The sequence below is a fragment of the Antrostomus carolinensis genome, unplaced genomic scaffold (genome assembly GCF_000700745.2).
Source record: "Antrostomus carolinensis isolate BGI_N321 unplaced genomic scaffold, ASM70074v2 scaffold17148, whole genome shotgun sequence".
NCBI classification, from domain to species: Eukaryota; Metazoa; Chordata; class Aves; order Caprimulgiformes; family Caprimulgidae; genus Antrostomus; species Antrostomus carolinensis.
The window spans coordinates 144336-163478 of NW_010333838.1; the positions used below are offsets into that span (position 1 = coordinate 144336).

The 19143-nt window shown below is 38.8% G+C and overlaps 1 protein-coding gene across 1 annotated transcript in view; it reads right to left on the reverse strand.

Annotated features, from left to right (window-relative positions):
* The window catches only part of LOC104529650 (phosphatidylinositol 3,4,5-trisphosphate-dependent Rac exchanger 1 protein-like), a 68641-nt gene that overhangs the window by 16825 nt on the left and 32673 nt on the right, over positions 1-19143 (reverse strand). Inside the window, 10 exon segments of the mRNA XM_029086492.1 lie at positions 759-969; positions 1523-1684; positions 2404-2591; positions 3880-4051; positions 4500-4636; positions 6013-6098; positions 7028-7176; positions 9950-10042; positions 16900-17042; positions 18340-18412. Coding sequence (XP_028942325.1) covers positions 759-969; positions 1523-1684; positions 2404-2591; positions 3880-4051; positions 4500-4636; positions 6013-6098; positions 7028-7176; positions 9950-10042; positions 16900-17042; positions 18340-18412 — 1414 coding nt within the window.

Sequence of the window (19143 nt, forward strand, 5' to 3'; positions counted from 1 at the left end):
TAAAAATGCTGACAGTTTTGGTACGGTAGTTTGCTAACCACCTTAGCTTGCATTAAAAATACTATGGAACTTTAATATCTTTAAGCAAGCAGAGCTTCTTTATCAACCTCATCTTGAATAGTCAATGCCATTCTTCACAAGATTCGTTAGTCTACATTTCCCTGTGTCTCTTCCAAGCATAAATTCCTGCACTGTGACCTTCACAAGATAATGAATCAGAATTAGGTGAGATCATGATGAAGAAATGTTGGAACTCAAATAATCAGGTTGTAGGACAAATGCTACATAGCAGCTATTTATCAGAAAATAGATCCCCTTGACAGAGTAGAGACTTTCAGCTCCAATGCATGGAATTTATTTAGTAATGACAAAAGAAAACAGCACTACAATCTGATTGCCTCATGTTTTCCCCTGAACGTAGCCTCTCTTCACAGCACTGGCACTACTATCAGCCCCCATTCATTTTTCTTTTAGCCAGTAAGTCACCTCTACTGAGTGCAGACAATACTCCAGGACACTTAATTATCAAGAGATGACCACACTGCTTAGGTAGTAAAAACATTTGTCCTGAAGCCTCCCCACACTTAAAGGCCCTGCTATTTTACAACACAAGGAGGCTGTCATTTTACTATAAAATTTTAATGAGGAAAAAAGAATACCAGAAAGACTTTTGGAACTTATTTTGACCTTGCTGAGCAGTGGAAAGACATAACTTTTTATGCAGATAAAATCAGTATAATTTTAAAATTAATTATCACCTTGTTCTGGATCAAGACCAATAATAGAGGGTTTCCGTCCAATGCGAATACTGAACGACCTCCCTGCTGAGGTAGTGTTTTTGGGGTATGATACCTCCATGAGGTTAACATGGCAGTTGGTGGGGCAGAAATCCATGCTGTTGAGGGTATGTGGTTCCATGATGGCTTGTTTGAAGGCTGGGCTCACCTTTGTTTTCAATTCATCTGCAAACTGGGAGAAATAAAGCAAGCATGTGCTACTTTCACTTGCAAAAAATTATAATGCAATATAGACAATCCTTTTCTCTTCCTGCCTCCTATCCCAGAATCATATGATTTCTGCTGCAGCTGGAATAACACATTAAAAAAAAAGCTCATAAAACAACAAATGAAAGCAATTGGCTCTACCTTCTAGGACTCTCTTTTCAGACAGCTCAGGTAACTGCAAAAAAGCACACACAGTTTGTTTGCACTATGATGCACTGTACTCATGTTCATGTTGAATCAGACACTGATCATTCTGTTGTCATATTTATTCACTGATATGGTGGAAATGAACCTGCAATAACATATAAACCACAGCTCTGACAAGCTGAAAGGCGTGATTTACAGATAAGGTCCCTTTTCCTCAAAACTTGCAATTTCAACAACTTGCAGAGCTATTTTCATGCCTCTAGGACACCTACCTCTAAAGCAGTTTGGATCCATTAATAAAGAATACTAAGACCCAGTTATCACAATGAAGCATTGTCTTGAGACTTCACCGATAACTAGTAGTGCTGTACCTCTTGGTAGTTTGTGAGCCTTCTGCTAATGCTCTCCAGCTTAGTGTCACAGATTTGCCGGAATTCATACTGGGGCATGGTGGCCACTGCACTGCTTAGGGATATCAGTCTTTTGCAATTCCTTACGAAGTGGTTGTCCTCTGCAGCAAAGGCCTCTAGTATCTAAAGGAAAAGACAGGATGTCAATGATATGAGACTTGACAGGGAGGGAAAATACAGTTTTCTTCCACTGAAAAAGTGGCAAAGCCACCAGTATTGTTATGATTGAATAAAGCTGCCTTCAGAACAAGTTGTCTAATTCCTAGAGTTATAAAACATTCCTAAAAAAATTTAGAATAACTGAAATGGATCAAAATATCCACCATGCACTGTCAGTTACCTGCCCTGGCATACTTTCATGGGACATAACAATAGTGAGAGAAGCATTTACTGTTGGCTCATTATTGTAACAGATGACCAGAACACTAAGTGCACTGCTGCTTTCCAATAGCAGCAGTTCCACTTGCTGCCTTTAGTGACCCATCCAGCCTACCAGATGGCAACAAACTGCTTGATTTTCTTCCAGGGTAAAGCCTGAAAAGATTAATCTTGAGTATCAGCAAAGAGTATGTTACCAGACAGATAAAGGTGAGAAATCCACAGCTGAGGGCTTCCCTCCCTCTACCTCAACAGCTGAAATCCCGGAAGCATTTGCTGACTTGCTCATACCAAAAGAGCTATTACAACTTGGTATGTTCTAATGAAGAAAACTTCAGGCAGGGTTGAGAAGACCATGTGCTACCTCATCCAAAGAGCCAAGCAATGCCACCAGAGAAATGCCTGTATTATTGTCTTCTCTGTTCTGTTTAGGGATGAAGCTGGCCATGTATGTTTTCAGGTACCTTTGCAGTGAGATTGAAGCAACCTTTTGGTTCCACAATTTTCTCCAGGACAAAGGATTTGATTCCTGCACTGCTGACGTATTCGTACACCACCCCATGCTCCAGGTGGGTGTTATCCACAGTCAGGCTAATGAGAGGTGTTTCTTCACCAACGATCAGTGGAGAGCTGATGGCCTGTGGTGTCTGGGCTGGAACCAAAGTAAGTCATTAGAGGTGTCTGGCAGCACACATGAACCAGGCATGCACAGGGAAGAGAAACCTAGTGAGAGGTATTATTAAATGCAAAGACACAACCTTTGGCTCAAGGAGCCTCTGAACCACATACTTCTAGAAGCTGGGAGAGTATTCTGAGGAAGACATTTGCTGTTGGTCACTACTGGAGACAGTGATGATAGAGGTTTAGACAATCCACATGCTCCAATCCACATTCTGATGTTCTTCCAGGTGTGCATGCACATATCCATGCACAGGACCCTACTCCTGTTCAGCTTTCAGACACACAGTCCACAGCAGAAGCTTTCAAAGGTAAGTGAAGTAAGTTAATCTGAGAGTCTTGTTTGTAATGACCCTATGGAAGACCCACTTCTCTGTCCAATTTTGGGAAATTCTCCAGATAAATTTTCTGTGCAGCTGTAAAACTGAGATGGGAGGGCAGGGGTGGGATGGAGAGATAACATTTTTTCCATACAGCAATGCTATTGTCACCAGAGAACAGATTTAAGTTAGACTGAGATTTGCCAGAGAACTTCTCACATGCCTCTACCAGGGCACTGCTCCAGCTGTTCCACTGTGGAGCTGCACTGTTTGACCATTAGATTAACAGACTCACCAGACCTTAGTTGGGATCTACACAGATGTGCATCTGTTCCTGCAGAAGCTGTCAATGGCATTCAGAGTCCAGGCTCAGTCCTTTGGATTGAATCTGGCTTGAGTATTCTCCCCTAACATCTACTTTTCTGAATAAGCTCTCAACACGAAGGTAAAGCAGTGTTTTTTATGAGTTACACTTTTCTAAGTTGGAAGAAATACACCCACACCTTTTGCTGACACAGTGGTAACATACTCTGAAAACTTGCTCCAGATCAAAGTAATTTAAAATCTTAATCTTAAATCACAGAAAAAAAAAGAGATTATTCTAGATGGTGCTATTTGCAGATGTTCCCTCTCCAGCTGCTACTGCACATAAATTCCTGGTCTGCAGGGGCTACCAAATGATTGTAAAAATGCTGAGCCTTTCCATTCCAGAAACTGGCTCCCTGGTAAAGATCAGAGAGTCACAGGGGTATGACTTCTGTGTATTTGAATTTTTTCTTCTCCTGAATAAACTGCAGCATCAGAGTACTTCCTCTGGCAGACCTCGTTCTATCACAAAGCTTTAGTAAGACAAGAGAATTACACTTTATATTTCTACTGCAGTTTTCCCTCCTGAAGCCCCTGAATCTTCCCTAGGTTTTCTTCTGCCATGAGAATCTTTACCTGACTCCTGTTGACTGTTTTGAAGCGAATCCAATTCTGCACCTCCTTCCAGTGAAGAGTCTTCTTTGCTGGAGCCAGAATGACTGCCATTCAGATATGCAGTGGAAGCTGCTTGCTGAACTCTGTCCTCCTCAGCATCTTCATGTGTTCTGTACACCCACTGGTACAATCCCTTTCAAGAGATACAGGCTTCAGCTATGACCTCAGTAAAAAATGCCCATTCTCTACATGTTTGGACTACAAAGATGAATATAGCTCTCCGTTTTTTATCTTAAATTGGCTAAAATATCAACATTCCCCCAGCTTTCCTCTGAACTTCGGAAAATATAAAATCTAGATCAGTATCTGGGTAAACTTATAGTTTTAGCAAGTTAATAATATTTATTACTGTATGCAGTACCGAATTGGCATACATGTTACTTGTAGATGTTTTTCAACTGTAGGCAACTGTAATCAGCTCCCTCAGTTATACTGGGATCTTGGAATGGGAGTAAATAAATCAAGAGAGACATGTGTAAGCTGTTTTTCCGAATTTTTAGTGAGCATAAAAGCACAGAAGAAGGGCAGGACAGAAGAAGGGCAGGAATTAATGGACTTCCTTTGAGGTTTTTTATTCATACCAGTGCTTCTTCTTGTTTGGTCCTGTAGGCTGTAAAGTGCTCCAGAACTTCCATATAATTTCCATGTGCTGCATTATTCCCATTAACTTTCAAAATACACTGCCCTGGATGAAGGCCTACAGCTGCAGCCTCAGAACCTGAAAAATCAACAGGAGAGGAGTCAGACAGTAAAGGCATCTGACTATGGAAAAGAAAACTGTAAAGTTTGCAAAGGGTTTCTGGTTAAAAATAATAATAAGAAAAGCTAGTTGAATGCTGTCAGGCTTTTGGTTCAAACCCAAATCCAGCTCCTAGAAATATACAGTTAAGATGATGAACTTTTTTTTAAGGCACCATCATTTAAAATTCACAGTTTTACTCCAAATGCAATTTGTCTTTTGTTAGCAAAATCCTGAAAAAAGGAGAATCTTCCTAGCTGGCATTTGCAGTTTGCACTCTGTGGACTGTTATAAAGTCATTACAGGTGCTGTTATAAAAGAGTGTAATGAATATGTCTCCCTGAGAACACTGTTTGTTGCATTTGGGTGCTGCCTGTTGTCTGTAAACTAACTGCACATATTTGGATATATGTATTTGTTCTGAAGGAAGGAAGTGGTACATGTCTGAAAGGTTGTATTTTCTGCATCTGGTGAAAATAAAGGTTAGAGCCACGCTTTATTTGCAGCTCAGTTCTCACATTTCAGTTACGGAAGTAATAAATATTTCTGTCAAACTGTGTTTTCTCTTTTTAAAAAGACCAAGGAAAGCAGTTCACCTCTATCTTATATTGGTAATTTCCAGCAGTATAAGCCAATGTAAATGGAGAAGTAGTCTTCAAGTGTTATATCATACTTGGTGATGTCCATTAAGAAACATGAGCTGTGTACCAACCTGCTGATCCCACAGCACATTCACAACTGCAGTGATCCAAACTGTGGCAGACCACAGGCAAAAATATTGAGGAAGCAACAGTATTACACCTCAACTTTTTCTCAGACACCTCAGTTTTAAGTTTTTATTCCCTGTGACTGTAAAGCTGTACCTTTGTAGTCTTAGAAGAAACAAGGTTAGGATCACTACACCAGCACATTTCTAGCTTGCAGGAGCTCAAGTTACAATGCTCTCTCTCAAGAGTCTTTCCACAGTACTGTGGATTGCAGCATCACCAACTTTCTTCTACTATAGAATTAAGTTATCCCTTGCTTTGTGGTGATGGGATTAGTGACCCAACACTCAGTTCATAATAATGATATAATTTTCTTACAATTTATTTAGATTATAAGGACTTTGAGACAGAAACTATCTTGTCATTCTATAGTTTCATATACGACTGCAATCCTTCTCTACGACAGGGGTTCCTAGTCATTATGGTTATTAAAATAAGTTGTCAAAACTTGTTTAGAACAAGTTTGACAATGAAACCTGAATCTTTCTTGATTGAGATATAGATAGATAGATAGATAAACACACTTAACATACATGTATATATATTCAGCTGTACTCCAAGCTCAACTATACCACAGCCTCTACTTACCTCTTCCTACTGCATGAACATATGGTGGTGCTGCTCCCCGTATCTGAAAGCAAAGTGCTTCAGGACAATCTGGGACTTTAATAATCCTGCAGGTAAATCAAGGAGAAGAGAAAGCAGTGTTTTAAGTTAGGCTGCCAGAGCTCTCGGCAGTTCCAACAGCATCTTGCCCTGGCATTCACAACCATGTTTTGGATTAAAAAAAGTACACACATAGTTGACAAATAAATAACAAATAAATAGACCTGAAGAAGTCATCCACACCATCTTCATTCTCCAAAGCATATGAGAGATTCTCTTTGTTAATTTAAATCTGGCACTTGCAAATTTATTACATCTTTAAGTGATTAACACAGGACAGAAACTTTCAATTATATTTATATTCCCTTTCATTTCTAGGCAAAATACAGTGCAGCTCTGCTGACTTAGACCAGCTTAGGATCTTTTCCATTAAAAAAAAGGTAGACTGGACAAGACATCCTGGACTAGAATTTAGCATCAGGTGCTCGTTGAGACGTTCAACTATACGGCAAATTATGGGATTACAGAATCTAATAAAGCACAAGATATTAAGAGGGCCAAGCCCTATTAGAAGATACAATAACAAAGATACAAAGATACAGAAAAACTTTCAAGGGCTGATATCGTTAGAGTAATCTAAGAGTAAGCCAGGCTATAATGGGTTGGAAATTGCTTTCCCTTGGACACAGATTAATCTGAGAAGATTCACACCTGAGGTGGAATGACAATGCTTGTGATTCAGTTCTGTTTGTGCACAAGGAAGACAAAAGTGAGCTGCAGTACAAAGAGAATACATCCTAACTTGCTCTAAAAGCACAAGGTTCATCGCTGAAACTACCCTGTGACTCTTGAATCTCTTTCATTTATGTAATTTGTTTTCCTAGTGAACAACTTCTGCATAGCAAAGCGTTTACAGCATTTTCACTACAAATTGTAGAAGAAATAGTTAATAATTGATGTTTCTAGATAATCTCTGCCAGCCCATCTTGACACTTACTCTTTTGATTTGGTGGCTACCAGAAGCCTAAGTGGCCTTCGTGAGCAGAAAGACTGGGTTAAGATGGTTTCCACTTCTGAAAATGGGCGTAGGAATATTAAGTCCTCATTGATGGAATAGATTTTTCTTCCCATCTGCAGGCCAGCCATCTGCAAATGAAACAAACACCACAGAAAACTTTGGATTATTGGCAGCATCTCAGAAAGTTCAGGCTCCAAGGTTCAACTGTCCTCTACTTATATGGACATCCCTAGGATTACTGTCATATGGAATACTGTAAATACAGCACTGGTTCATCAAATCATTCATCAGTCACTCTTAAAGTTGTCTGCATTTACAGAAAACAAAGAGATTACACCAATATCTGTATAAATAGGTCCCTTCACAGATATATCTTACTTTGCAATGAATATATCTCTGTACTTTTCTGCTGCTGACTTATTGCAAACATGAATCTGGAAATGCAGGACTGGAAAACCCTGCTGACTACGTCTATGCATGGCTTGGCTTTTCTTAAATATACTTTGTGGTCTGAAAGTCTGAGATCAGTTTACCTACATACACCTATACTTTTTTTCTCAAATCAAAGCTGTTAAAAGGAAAAACTACAAAGTGCTCTCCTTGGTTTAATTCTCAAGCTCTCTACAGCTGACAACATCCTCTTGTGTACCTGGAAATAACATTTTTCATCTTTCTTTTTTGGAAATAATTTCTGAATGGATAACAGGGATAAATAGCAATCGAGACTGTTAAGATAGAATTTGACAAACTTTGGTTTATAATTCAATGGAAATGTTTCTGCTATTTGCATTTACTTAGACTGGTGAGTTTCTTGTAAAGTAATAATGATTATATAAATTATATGGGTTTTTGGTGACCTTCCATCTCAGTCAGCTGAGCAAGTAGTCACAGGCAGCTGCTGCCAGGAGCATGGGGGAACAATTCCCACAGGCAAGAGCCCTGGGCTGAGAGCTGCTCATCATTCAGGATCAGAAGAGAAAGTGCATGAGCACTGTCCTGTAGGGCACTATTCTATCCAAGGGACAAAACTGAGAAGCTGAACACACAAGTCAGGGGAAGAGTTCCCAAACTGCAGTTCAAGTACCCTATCACAGTACGGGAATTTGATGTTCCAGCAATTCTTTTCTTAACAACTTCTAAACACAGTTTGGGAACTGTTTCTGACATAGGCAATCTAACAGCTCACAAAACAGTTTCTAAAAAATCTGGAGAAGAAAAAAAAGACACCAACGATAGAAAGAACAATGCTTGGCAACTCTGAGTTTGAATAAAAACCCTAAAGACCCTTGTTGCACATGCATGAAGTTCAATGCTGTGTGCCACCACAACCCGTGCCTGACAGTTTTTTTTCCAGGTATACTGGGAAAAAGAGATCACAATTCCAAAGTAAAACAGAATGTGCTAGTATTGAAGAAATCCACGCAAGTAATAGATTTGTTCCCACTTAACTGGTGAACTTGGAGTCTTGTTCTGGCCTAAAGTCTGCCAGTCCTAATGAATGCAAGGCACTGTGATAGGCACTGTGAAACAAAGCCACATGTCTTACTGTCTGTCTCTAAATGGTCTTCAGCTGCTGAGCCACACAGAAATACATGCTGGAGATCCTTCTAGTATCACAAAGCAATTAAAAAAGCCTGGGAATGTAATGAAATGCATTACTATTGGACCTCAGGTCTTTCCAGAATGAGCTGACAGTGCTCTGGTTCACAGAGATACAGACTTCGTTCTTTTCTGGAGCAATATTTTAAGATCAAGTTGAAAAGATGGGTTCACGGTCACAGTTTGTCTTGGAAGATCAAAAAAAAGATTCCTTAGAAAATTGTGTGCTTCTGTTGTCTTAAAACACAACAGATTTGCAGAATATTCCACAGGCATCCAGCCAAAGAAAGTGCAGAAGGATAATCTGTCAGGCAATGGTTTACAGCAAAGGTTTAGATTAATAAAATTTTTGGCCAACCTATGTTGATTTTGAGCAGGAGGTAAAGCACGGGATTGGTTTCTTTGGTGACCATAAAACAAACAAGAATCAGAAACACTGAAATCATTTAAACTTCAGTTCAAAATTCCTTCCCGTTTGACATTCTCAACTTGCTAAAATCAGTGTATCCACTTCAGCTGTTTGTTTGCATTGGATGAGTCATCCAGGAGTAGCCTAAAGCTGTGACCAACAAATTCATGTGGACGTTTAAAAATTCTGTAATGGTTATCCTGGACTTTAAGTCAGAAGCACTGTCTGTGTGCTGCCACAATTTACTGTGAAACCCCGTAAAGTCATTTAGTCCTCTCTTATCTTCATAGGTGCTAAAATGGACCTAAATAGCTTTTAAAAAAAAACAGACTTTCAATCTGTTGGTGCCTTATTTCGGTAAATGGAAGATCACATTGTGTTATCCACTCAAGGGTTTTGTATGGATAAACAAATGATTATGAAATACTTAGATCCTGTGACATTTGGGCCATCTACGTGCCTCAAAGAAACAAAGCAAAGATATTCTGTAGAGCTCTTGAAAAATACCAGGGCTCATGAGAGAAATGAAAAATACAAATCTAAAAATGTAGCTTTCACTCAAATAAACATGTTTCTCATGGAACATATTTGCTAACCCAGAACAATGTTACTTTCCCTCCTTCCTCAAATTTAAGTTCCTAATGAACCTGAGGTACATTATCATCACACAGAGATACTGCTGTCGTCCTATCACTTATCAAAAATGTTCAGTAAGTCATCCAAAGATGCCAAAACACTCAGCAATTTACAAAAACAGTTTATTACCACAGGAATTGTAGAAGATACCAAATTTTCTATTAGGTGCCTTTAAAATGAAACAGACTTTGAAAAGATAGTTTCATACCTTTTCTTAGGTAACCCAAACCAAAGTATTTATGAATGTCAGGTCTTACCTCTGCAGAAGACCCTCGTCGAACTGACTTCACCACAATTGCTTTGTTCTTTTCTTCTATATCAAATCCATAGTCATCCTCTTCTGGTAAAATCTGAAAAAGAGCACAAGGTAATGCTTCGTAAATGTGAAGTAAGCTGAAAAGCTGAAGGATGGAGATGAGAAATCAGACTTTTAATTGCAAGACACGATTGATACAGACTTGTAGATCTTGAGGTTGAAAGGGACTATTAGGTCATTTGGTCTGATCTCCTACATAACATAAGCCATAAAATTTAATCTAGTTATTTTTGCCCAGTTATGATCTGCAGTCTTTAAGAAATGAAGAATCTATTCCTGACCTTGAGAATTTGTTCTAATGGTTAATCAACTCTTCTATTAGAAACTGGTTTTGGTTTTAACTTTTAGCCCTTCATTCTTCATCAGATTTTTCACTTTCAGATTACGGAATTCATCAACATTCAGTATTTTCCATTGGTGAATGTACTTACACATCAAAGTGTATTTATTTATTTTTAAAAACACATCCCATATACTCAACAATGAACAATCTATGAGTCCTTCGTAAATCTCACTTTCAGACAAACTGGGGATCTCAGGCCTATTTCTTACAGATAACACCACACACTACATAAATCTACATCATAATAGTCGGTCTGCTGGCTAAAATTCTGGAGGACCAATGAGAGAACAATTTCTGACATCTATACATCCCTCCTCTAAAGAACAGGAACATAAACTTTGTGTTAGGGAAAAAATACAAGACTCATGTCGTGCTCAGTTTGCACCTTTTATGGTTGGCAGAGGACTTGGTAGTTCTTGCTTCTGAGAATCTGCTTCCTATTATTTGCACTGAGGTCACACTGACCTGCCTTATAAATATTTTTTAAAATAATATCAATCATGGCAAATATATGTTTCCGTCAAGCTTTTCAAGTGGTATATTAACAATGAAAAAAAGCTTAACAACTCACTTCCCATTTTTAAAAATAAAGCAAATGGACAAGTGGAAATTCTACCAGATAAACACCTTGCATTTGAGCAAACACTACACATTTCAAAACGATTTGATTAATTATAATTGAGTAAAAAGGAAAAATAAAGCAATCTAGCATGCCACTTAGGGTTAGGGTCGAGATCTACAAAGCCTACAGCTCCAGGGACACAGGCGCTGGAAAAGGCAGGCCAAGGGGAGCACTGCACGCCATCAATAGCTGCTCCTTCCTAACCGTTCTTATCTGGGCCACCCTTGGTACATCCTCAACCCCACACACCACTAGGGTTAGGGTTAGGGTTAGGGTTCAGGGAACCACAAAGCCTACAGCTCCAGGGACACTGGCGCTGCAAAAGGCATGCCAAGGGGAGCCCGGCACTGCTCCAACCTTCCTCCGGCCACGCTTTTCTCATCCTGCCCACCCATCCTACTTGCGCGACCATTAAGAAAAAAAAAAAATTACTGATAATAATTTCCTCGACTCTGATGATTCCTGCACTACTTTAAAAAATTGTCTTTTTTCTATTGAAGTCAATGTCATAATTATAAGCTTCGTCATTTACAGGAATTTATCTTATAAAAAAAATTTAAAGAAATAAAATCATCCTTTCCTGCAGGAGCCATACAGTCATGTTAAAATAGTGCATGATATAATATATCTGCAAGGAAAAAGTCCTCATCAGAGGATGTTCAGATTAAAGGATGGACAGGAAAGTAAAAAGAGTAAAAGGTAAATTTGCCATTCTTGGATATTTCTAACAAAATATTTTCAGAAGCAATGCTTTTTATGCATGTTTAATAAAACAACAGGTTAGAAAATTTGGTATATCACTGGTTAGATTTTTAGTGTTGCAAGTGTAATGAATTTCAGCCCAACACAATATGTACTTTTATCACTTCACACTTGGGATTAAATAGAATAGCTCTCCCATCCAATTCTCATTTTACAGTTGAAGGGACTGTTCAGTTTCTTTTGTTGGATTTTTACAGCATATGTGAAAAATATATTTAAAAATCTGGAGGCTTTGATTTGCCAAACTTAAGAAGCCAGGAGCTACACAAAGTTGTATGATCACTCGTGTCCAGCTATCGTTACTATGCACAAACATCTTTTATATGCTACCATTTTTAATAACTTACCTTTCTCTGTTCATTAGTACTGCAAAAAATGTATTGGTTGAAAGCAAAGAACTGAAATACTTTTAAGAAACCCCCAATGCATCAACACTGGGAACTTTATCACCATGTTGTAAAGAAAGAAATCTCACATTCTGCATACTGATGCTCCTGTACCGGGGATACTCTCTTTTGAAAAGACAGATTATGGATAATATTCAATAGGCAATACTTGGAGAAGGTTATGATTCATTCTTTATTATAAAGTAGTAATACCTTGCAATTCCACAGCTGAACACCATTCCTCCCTAAGGAGTCCAAAACAATTAACTAACTTGTCATCTACAAGAATTACTTCTGTGCCCCTGAAATCCAATCAGTTTTTTTGACAGCAAGGCAGCAGCTGTTTAATCTTGAAAGACAACCATGTTGAAAAATGAGACCATATGAGAAATAAGCATGTTTAATCAAAACATAATCAGAAGATATTCAAAGATAATTTTAGCAGGGGAGGGGAACGGGAGAGCGGTGAGAAGAAAAGCCATGCAAAGAATGGTCTATTACATCTGCATCATGCAGAAGCAGGAACTCCCAGTTTAAATTCCAGAGGACATGAGCAGCAGAAGAGGTAGCATAGGCAGATCAATCACCATTTCCTAAGCTAGGGTCCAGGGTGCACATCCTTCTCTCACAGCCTTCCCTACATCTCTCTAGTATAAAGTCTTCTCCGTTGGACACACTTGAACAGTCTGACTTGGTTAAGAATTTCCTAAGGAGCAGTGACTTCTCAGATAATGTCAAGTCCGAATGCTTCGCAGAGGTTTCTGTGGCCCTCAGCAGCATTCATTTGGAAAGCACTATTTTCTTTCCACCTCACTTCCCAGGTTGTTCCAGTCTCCCCAGCCTTTCAAAAGTCCATAACTCTGAGACACTAAAACAAAATTTGAAAAGACAAGATTTCTTTCCAATGAAAAGCTCCAGAATCTAAGCAAGCTCTGCTGCTATTATCTTCACAGGTATGTTTTACCACATTAGCAAAATAAGCTTAATATATAGAAAATGACTCAAAGTTTCTTCTGATTTGTGAGCTTCAAAATTGAGCACTGAAAACAAACTGTTCATTCTGAACAGTGAAAGATTTACAGCCTAAAGGATGTTTTTCACTTCAGAGTTCACTGTAATTTTTAGTATCCAAATCCACTCAAAGCCCTTATCTGGACACCTACACCTGGATGATGGATGCCTCGTGTTACTGACTTGCCAGTCTGTCTCCTTGGGAGATCAGGAATCCCTTGAGGATGGGCTCTTATTAGTGGCTCTCTTCCCAGGGGTGTTTTAAGTCAATGATTTGAATTCCCAAGCTACAATAGACTGTGGTACACTAGTATAATGAAGAGCACAGGAAATCTCTTTTTTGCTCTCTCTCTGCTGAAATTTTGCAGAATTAGGTCATTTAATATTAGCACAACACACAAAAATAATTCTCCTGGAATGATTAAAGATGGATGAGATTTTTATTAAGGACCCAGTATGGCTTTATTTGAGTAATACAAATTACTATTATTTATTCATTAATAGGAGAAATGTGTTCTATAGTTTTATAAAAATTTAAAGGTGAATGCTATGTTTATTGGATTAGCTGGTTTAAAACAGAAAAGACGTGAAGTCAAATGCTAATACTACCTATTATCTAAAAACTTGATATCTGAAGTGCTGAATTATAAGGGCACTTTCATTTTTAAGGCTGATTCTCGATGTAACAGCAGTAGTAAAGCCTTGAGGATAGATAAGATTTAGCATCCTAATTTTCAGAAGGTAAACTGAGGCATGGAGTGACTTAAGGTCTTTCTCAGGCCACACAGTGAGTTCATGTGAGAAGTGAAATTAAAACCCAGGTAGCCCTGACTTCTGTGCTCAAACTATTGGCTGCAGTACTGCAGTACTCGGGCCCCTGCATGAGTTGATTCCAGGACATGCCACAGCTCTGGCTGTGAACTGCAGTGGGACACGGCAGCTACTCTCTCCTGCAACTACTGCAACACACTACTGAGAATAAGAACTATGGGACGTCCTGGAGGTATGTAGGAGATATCACAGGTCTGGAAAAGTCTTAGACTTAAGAGACCAGATCTCCAATCCAGCATGACAGCTTTGGGAATGCTCCATAAAACGGACCCAGGCATCACCTTTAGAGATCACTGGAAATGCTTTTCTTTTGAGATTAGGTAAGTGACACCAGAGCCTTCTGGAGACTCTAGCACTGCGTGTGCATTCAGCCTCTTGGGCAACTTTGTTGGAGGCCCATCTTTACAGGCAACTATCCTTGCCTGATATGCAGGTCCAAGCTAACAGCTTTAATTTGTGTTGTGGTTAGCTTGGGCTGACAAGTGGAGGTGCTGATCACAAGTTAACTGCACGCTGCAGTAACCAAGTCACAATGCTTGGAGACAGTCCAAATTCAAAATTATCTTCAACTATGCAAAGAATGTTGTATATTTTTTCAGTTCGTTAAGATTTATGTCCTTCAATGAGAAACAATTGCACAAATAAATGAGTATTAAGTTTCATGTGAAGTGCATTTTTTCAGACTGAAAGCACTTTTTTCCTTGGCATTTCTAATTATATATTTGCCAAAGCTTCTGCTGTTTTCTGTTTCCAAGGGCAAGCTCTCCTGTGATAGAGAAAACTTAGATGAAGGGGAAGCTGTCCATTAAACAGCTAAGATTTCATGGCAGTAGAAAAGCCAGTGCTGAGGAAATTTAATGGAATTTCCTATGGTGGGATCAGGGGATGGGAAGGATTAATGCCCTATCATGAATGTTAAGAGGCAAGTAGTGATGTTCCATAGAAAGCAAAGCCTCAGTATTCCAGTTGCTCATAACTGCTAAACACAGAATAACACAGAAGTAAGGCAGAATATTTTTTTTGTGGGTAAGTGTAATGCATTTACTGTACTGCTACTTGTGAGATCTTTTTTTGCAAAACATTCAGGAGGTTCCTAATTTATTTGTGAAAATGAGGGCAGCTCATAACTTTAGCCTGACTACTACTCATTTGACAAAAATCTGTGCTCTCTAAGTAGGATATTTTTTATTCAACATGTGCTGTTCATTTCAGATTTTTTACTTTTTGAGATGTATTTTGACAGAGGCTGACTGATGCACTTCAGAACTACAATAATAGTAAGATTAAAATTATTCGTGTTGCAAATATTTCAGTTACCAAATTATGGAGTGACTGGAAGGACCAATTAGGGATTACGATTAATCACTAGTAAACAGTCCATGTGCAAGGTTTGCTTGTTCATTCTGTTTAGTGAATATTAATAAATGATTATTACCTTAACAGAAAACAGAATCAAAGAACTTTAAATCCCTCATTACACAGCTAACAAATCACCATTGTGAGTGTTGGCATTTTAACAGAAGTGCCTTGAACTGACAGAAAAAAAGTAGAAGTCATACTAGTCAATCTCTTTGCTCAAACTGTTTTGTCTTGATAAGGCGGAAAATCATGAAAAATGGCAGTTCCCACCAACTTACATAAAACTGATCTCTGAGTGCTTTGCAAATCACAATTTAAAAACCCCATAAGTCTACCACCTTTTAACTGCTTCTCTTTATCCAACAACTCTCCATGAGGATAATCATATTAACCTGACACTCCAGTCTCTGGCACTGGATGCATAGAGGAATAATTTTGGGGGACCATGGTGCTTTAAATATTACTTCTGGCCATTCAGACAAACACAGACTGGTCTCCTGGGAGACAAGACAACAGCGAGACAGCAAAGTTTGTGCGAACCACAGGAAAAATTTTCCCATATAATGGACCTCTGGATTTTTTCCAGCAATTCTGCTTTTGTAGTTTCTGACCCAAGTTTTTATCCTGCTCCTGCATTCGGTCAGGGTTCAAAGGGAGAAAAAGATGGGCCTGGAGCCACTGGCAGTAAACAAGGATCTCAGAACAAAGAGTTTGCACCAAACTGACTACCAAGTCCAAACAGCGTTAGAATAATCCCAATGCAGAAAAGACTGTAATGGCATTTTATGAAGTGGGAATCTGGAGATAACAGTAATGTTGCAAAAGCATGAAGAGCAGTGTTCTTTGGAAAATGTTTTCCACAAACAAAATAAAGCTCATACTTGATCCTGTAATGCAGGGCACATTCATATCACTTAGACGATGTTGTCCTGAAATATCTGTGTTCTTATCAGTCTTTTAACTTGCATCTGAATTTACAGCGTCTTCAAATTGTGTTTAAACTTGATGGCATCCCAAGATGGTAGTGCCCATTACTTTCTCCTCCACCACACCAACACTGTGGTGCCTGCTCAGCAAACTCAAGAAACATGTGCCTGCTAAGACATTTCCAGCTCCCAGTTCACTTCCAGACCCTCTCAAGGGCTTCATGGGAATAGAAAGGGGTTGGGCTGCAAACTGGATGGAATTGTCATATATCTGAGTTTCCTCTTTTCTTGAGACCTATCAGAAATAGGCAGGAACTCACTTGCATTTTCACGTGTATGTGTGTGTGTGAGCAGTGAATCTAAAGCTCCCAAGTGGTGCAGGATGGTCACATGCTAGAGAAGGGACCCTGCCACTTACAGATTTCCCTTGCTACTAGAACAAGCTATGTGATCTGCCCAGCTGGAAAAGTCAGAGCTACAGAAGTTGGAGCTCTACAGCAAAGTCGCTCAAGAACTGGCATTTATGCAGTGAAGAAAAGTCTAGCTATAGATGCAATTCCCCATTTCAATTCTACTCGAATTTTTCTCCTCATTCTCCTCTAGTATAAAACAATACCAGCTTCACAGAAATGTCAATAACATATTTCTTACCAGAAGACTCTTTCCCAGGATGTTTTCCACGAGCTTGAAGTCATTACGTAATTGTTTGCTCTTGGAACTGGTTCCTTCCATCTCCTCATCAGCATAAAAGCGGAAATATAAGGATTCATCCTTAAATTCACTTTTCTCCAGGACTGGAAACAATATATATGAAATACATACATGCATTTACACAGAGAAAGAAAGAGAGAAACAAAAAAAAAGTTAAATGAAATCCTAAACATTTCCCCAGTCTTTACAGAACAAAGACCAGATGCATCCCTATCAGCCAGCTATTCAGGCCTGTATTTTAAAGCTACTAATGTATTTTATGGATATATTTTTATTCACAGTGCATACGATGCATGATACAATGATACGATGTATGACCTCCCTGGCATGCAGAATGCAAATAAAATGCAGAAGATCCTCTTGGAAGAAACATGCTACTCAATACTTTATGCTCCTTTCCCATGTCAAAATAAATAAAAAACTATACAAGGAGCAAATGGTTGTTTTAAAGGAAAGTGAGATGGCTAAACAGACTAAGGCTTTTCAACCTAAAAAGGAATTGAGATCTATAAAATTCTAGAAGGCGTGACAAAGTTCTTTACCATGTTTTCAAATATGAGACTCGAGGCCTTCAAATAAAAGCAGCAAGTGACAATTTTAAAACCTGAGGAACAACTTCTTAATTCAACATGTACTTATGAAAAAGAACTCCTTGCCAAAGGATGCTATGAATGCCAAAAGTTTACATGAGCTCAAAACGGGTCAAATTCTTTAAAGAAAAACAATTATTCGTACATTCTTATCAAGTACTATGCAAATTTTCTATTAGTTATTTACAATAATCTGTTCTCAAAAACACTATTCAAAATATGGAAACCAAATGTTACTTATGACTAAAACTGGATGTTCCATTGGACAAACTGTGTTTTACTCTTAGGACTTCCTGTGTGCTATTTGATACTGATATAGATGTGGTTTTTACTCTCCTAGTTTGGCAGCAGCATCACTGAGGACGGATGATGTCCAACTTGGCAATTTGGCACTTCAGATTTGGAAGCTTCAGAACTAAGGATTGTGCTCGTTGTCCAAGTGGCAAGAATCAAGCAATTCTACTTTACACATTACATTTCTTGGTGCTATTTCAGGACAGTAGCTCTGAAAGAGATGCAGTGAAAAAACATTCCCCTTCTAGCTGGTCTAATTGCTTCAGGGCGCACAATAACTATTAGCAAGGGGACTCACTTGGGAAGGTACTAGGCTTAGACATTTTGTGTAAGCTAAAAAACTGCTTTTTAGAATGACCTGCTGGGATGCCTGCAATTGTATACCTGTCAGCATGTATGGCACAGCCTATAGAAAAGGGATTTTCAGACAGTCAGCTAATCTGACTGAAGTAAGAGCTCCTTTAATTGTCTGTGGGAAGTAATATTGATGCATTACCATGATGCATGAAGCCGTTATTGCAGAGTCCAACACCCAGTGCGACAGCTTCCTCCCGAGTCTGACAGTCTCCCTAGAAACAAGAGGATAAATATTATATCTCAGATAAATTATTCCCCTTCCCACTGCATAACTTGTGGCTCTGAAATTAGCAGGATGCTCTTTGTAGGGAACAATAGCAAGAAATTAAAATAGCTACCCTGTTGCCCAAATCCCATTTATTCCTATATATAGCATTTCTTGCCTCCTACAGGAACTAGAAGGACAAAGACCAGGATTCTGCAAAGTAGCTGTTTAACCCACAAAAGGACATTATATTATCTCAATACAAAGATTTTTTTATTTGCAATCATAGTGTTGGACTTCAGGACCCATTAGCCACAGACAATAAAACTCAATTCTTAGAGAGAGAGAATCTGAGAGATCTTGAATATAGAATATTCAACCAAAGGTAGAAAAACCTGAGTAAACCCAGTGCACGTGAACTCCAAAGGTCAGACTGGTTGAAACTGCAGTGGCATTCTTTTCTCTACACAGCAGACCTATGAACAAAAGCTTCAGTTTCTCACTACTGCTTTGAGTGTAATATTTCAAAACAGGTACCAAAGGTGACTTGCACATTTACAAATGTACCTGAAATGGCAGCATTAAGTTTTGCATCTACAATTCAGATAAATACAAGAAATGCCCAGTTTTCTCTACATATCTGCTAATCTGCAGCCACAAGTGAAGACTTCACAAACATGCTGGTTGTAATTTTTAGGCAGACATATAACTTCTGTGCTGTGCTGGTAAAAATCAGCA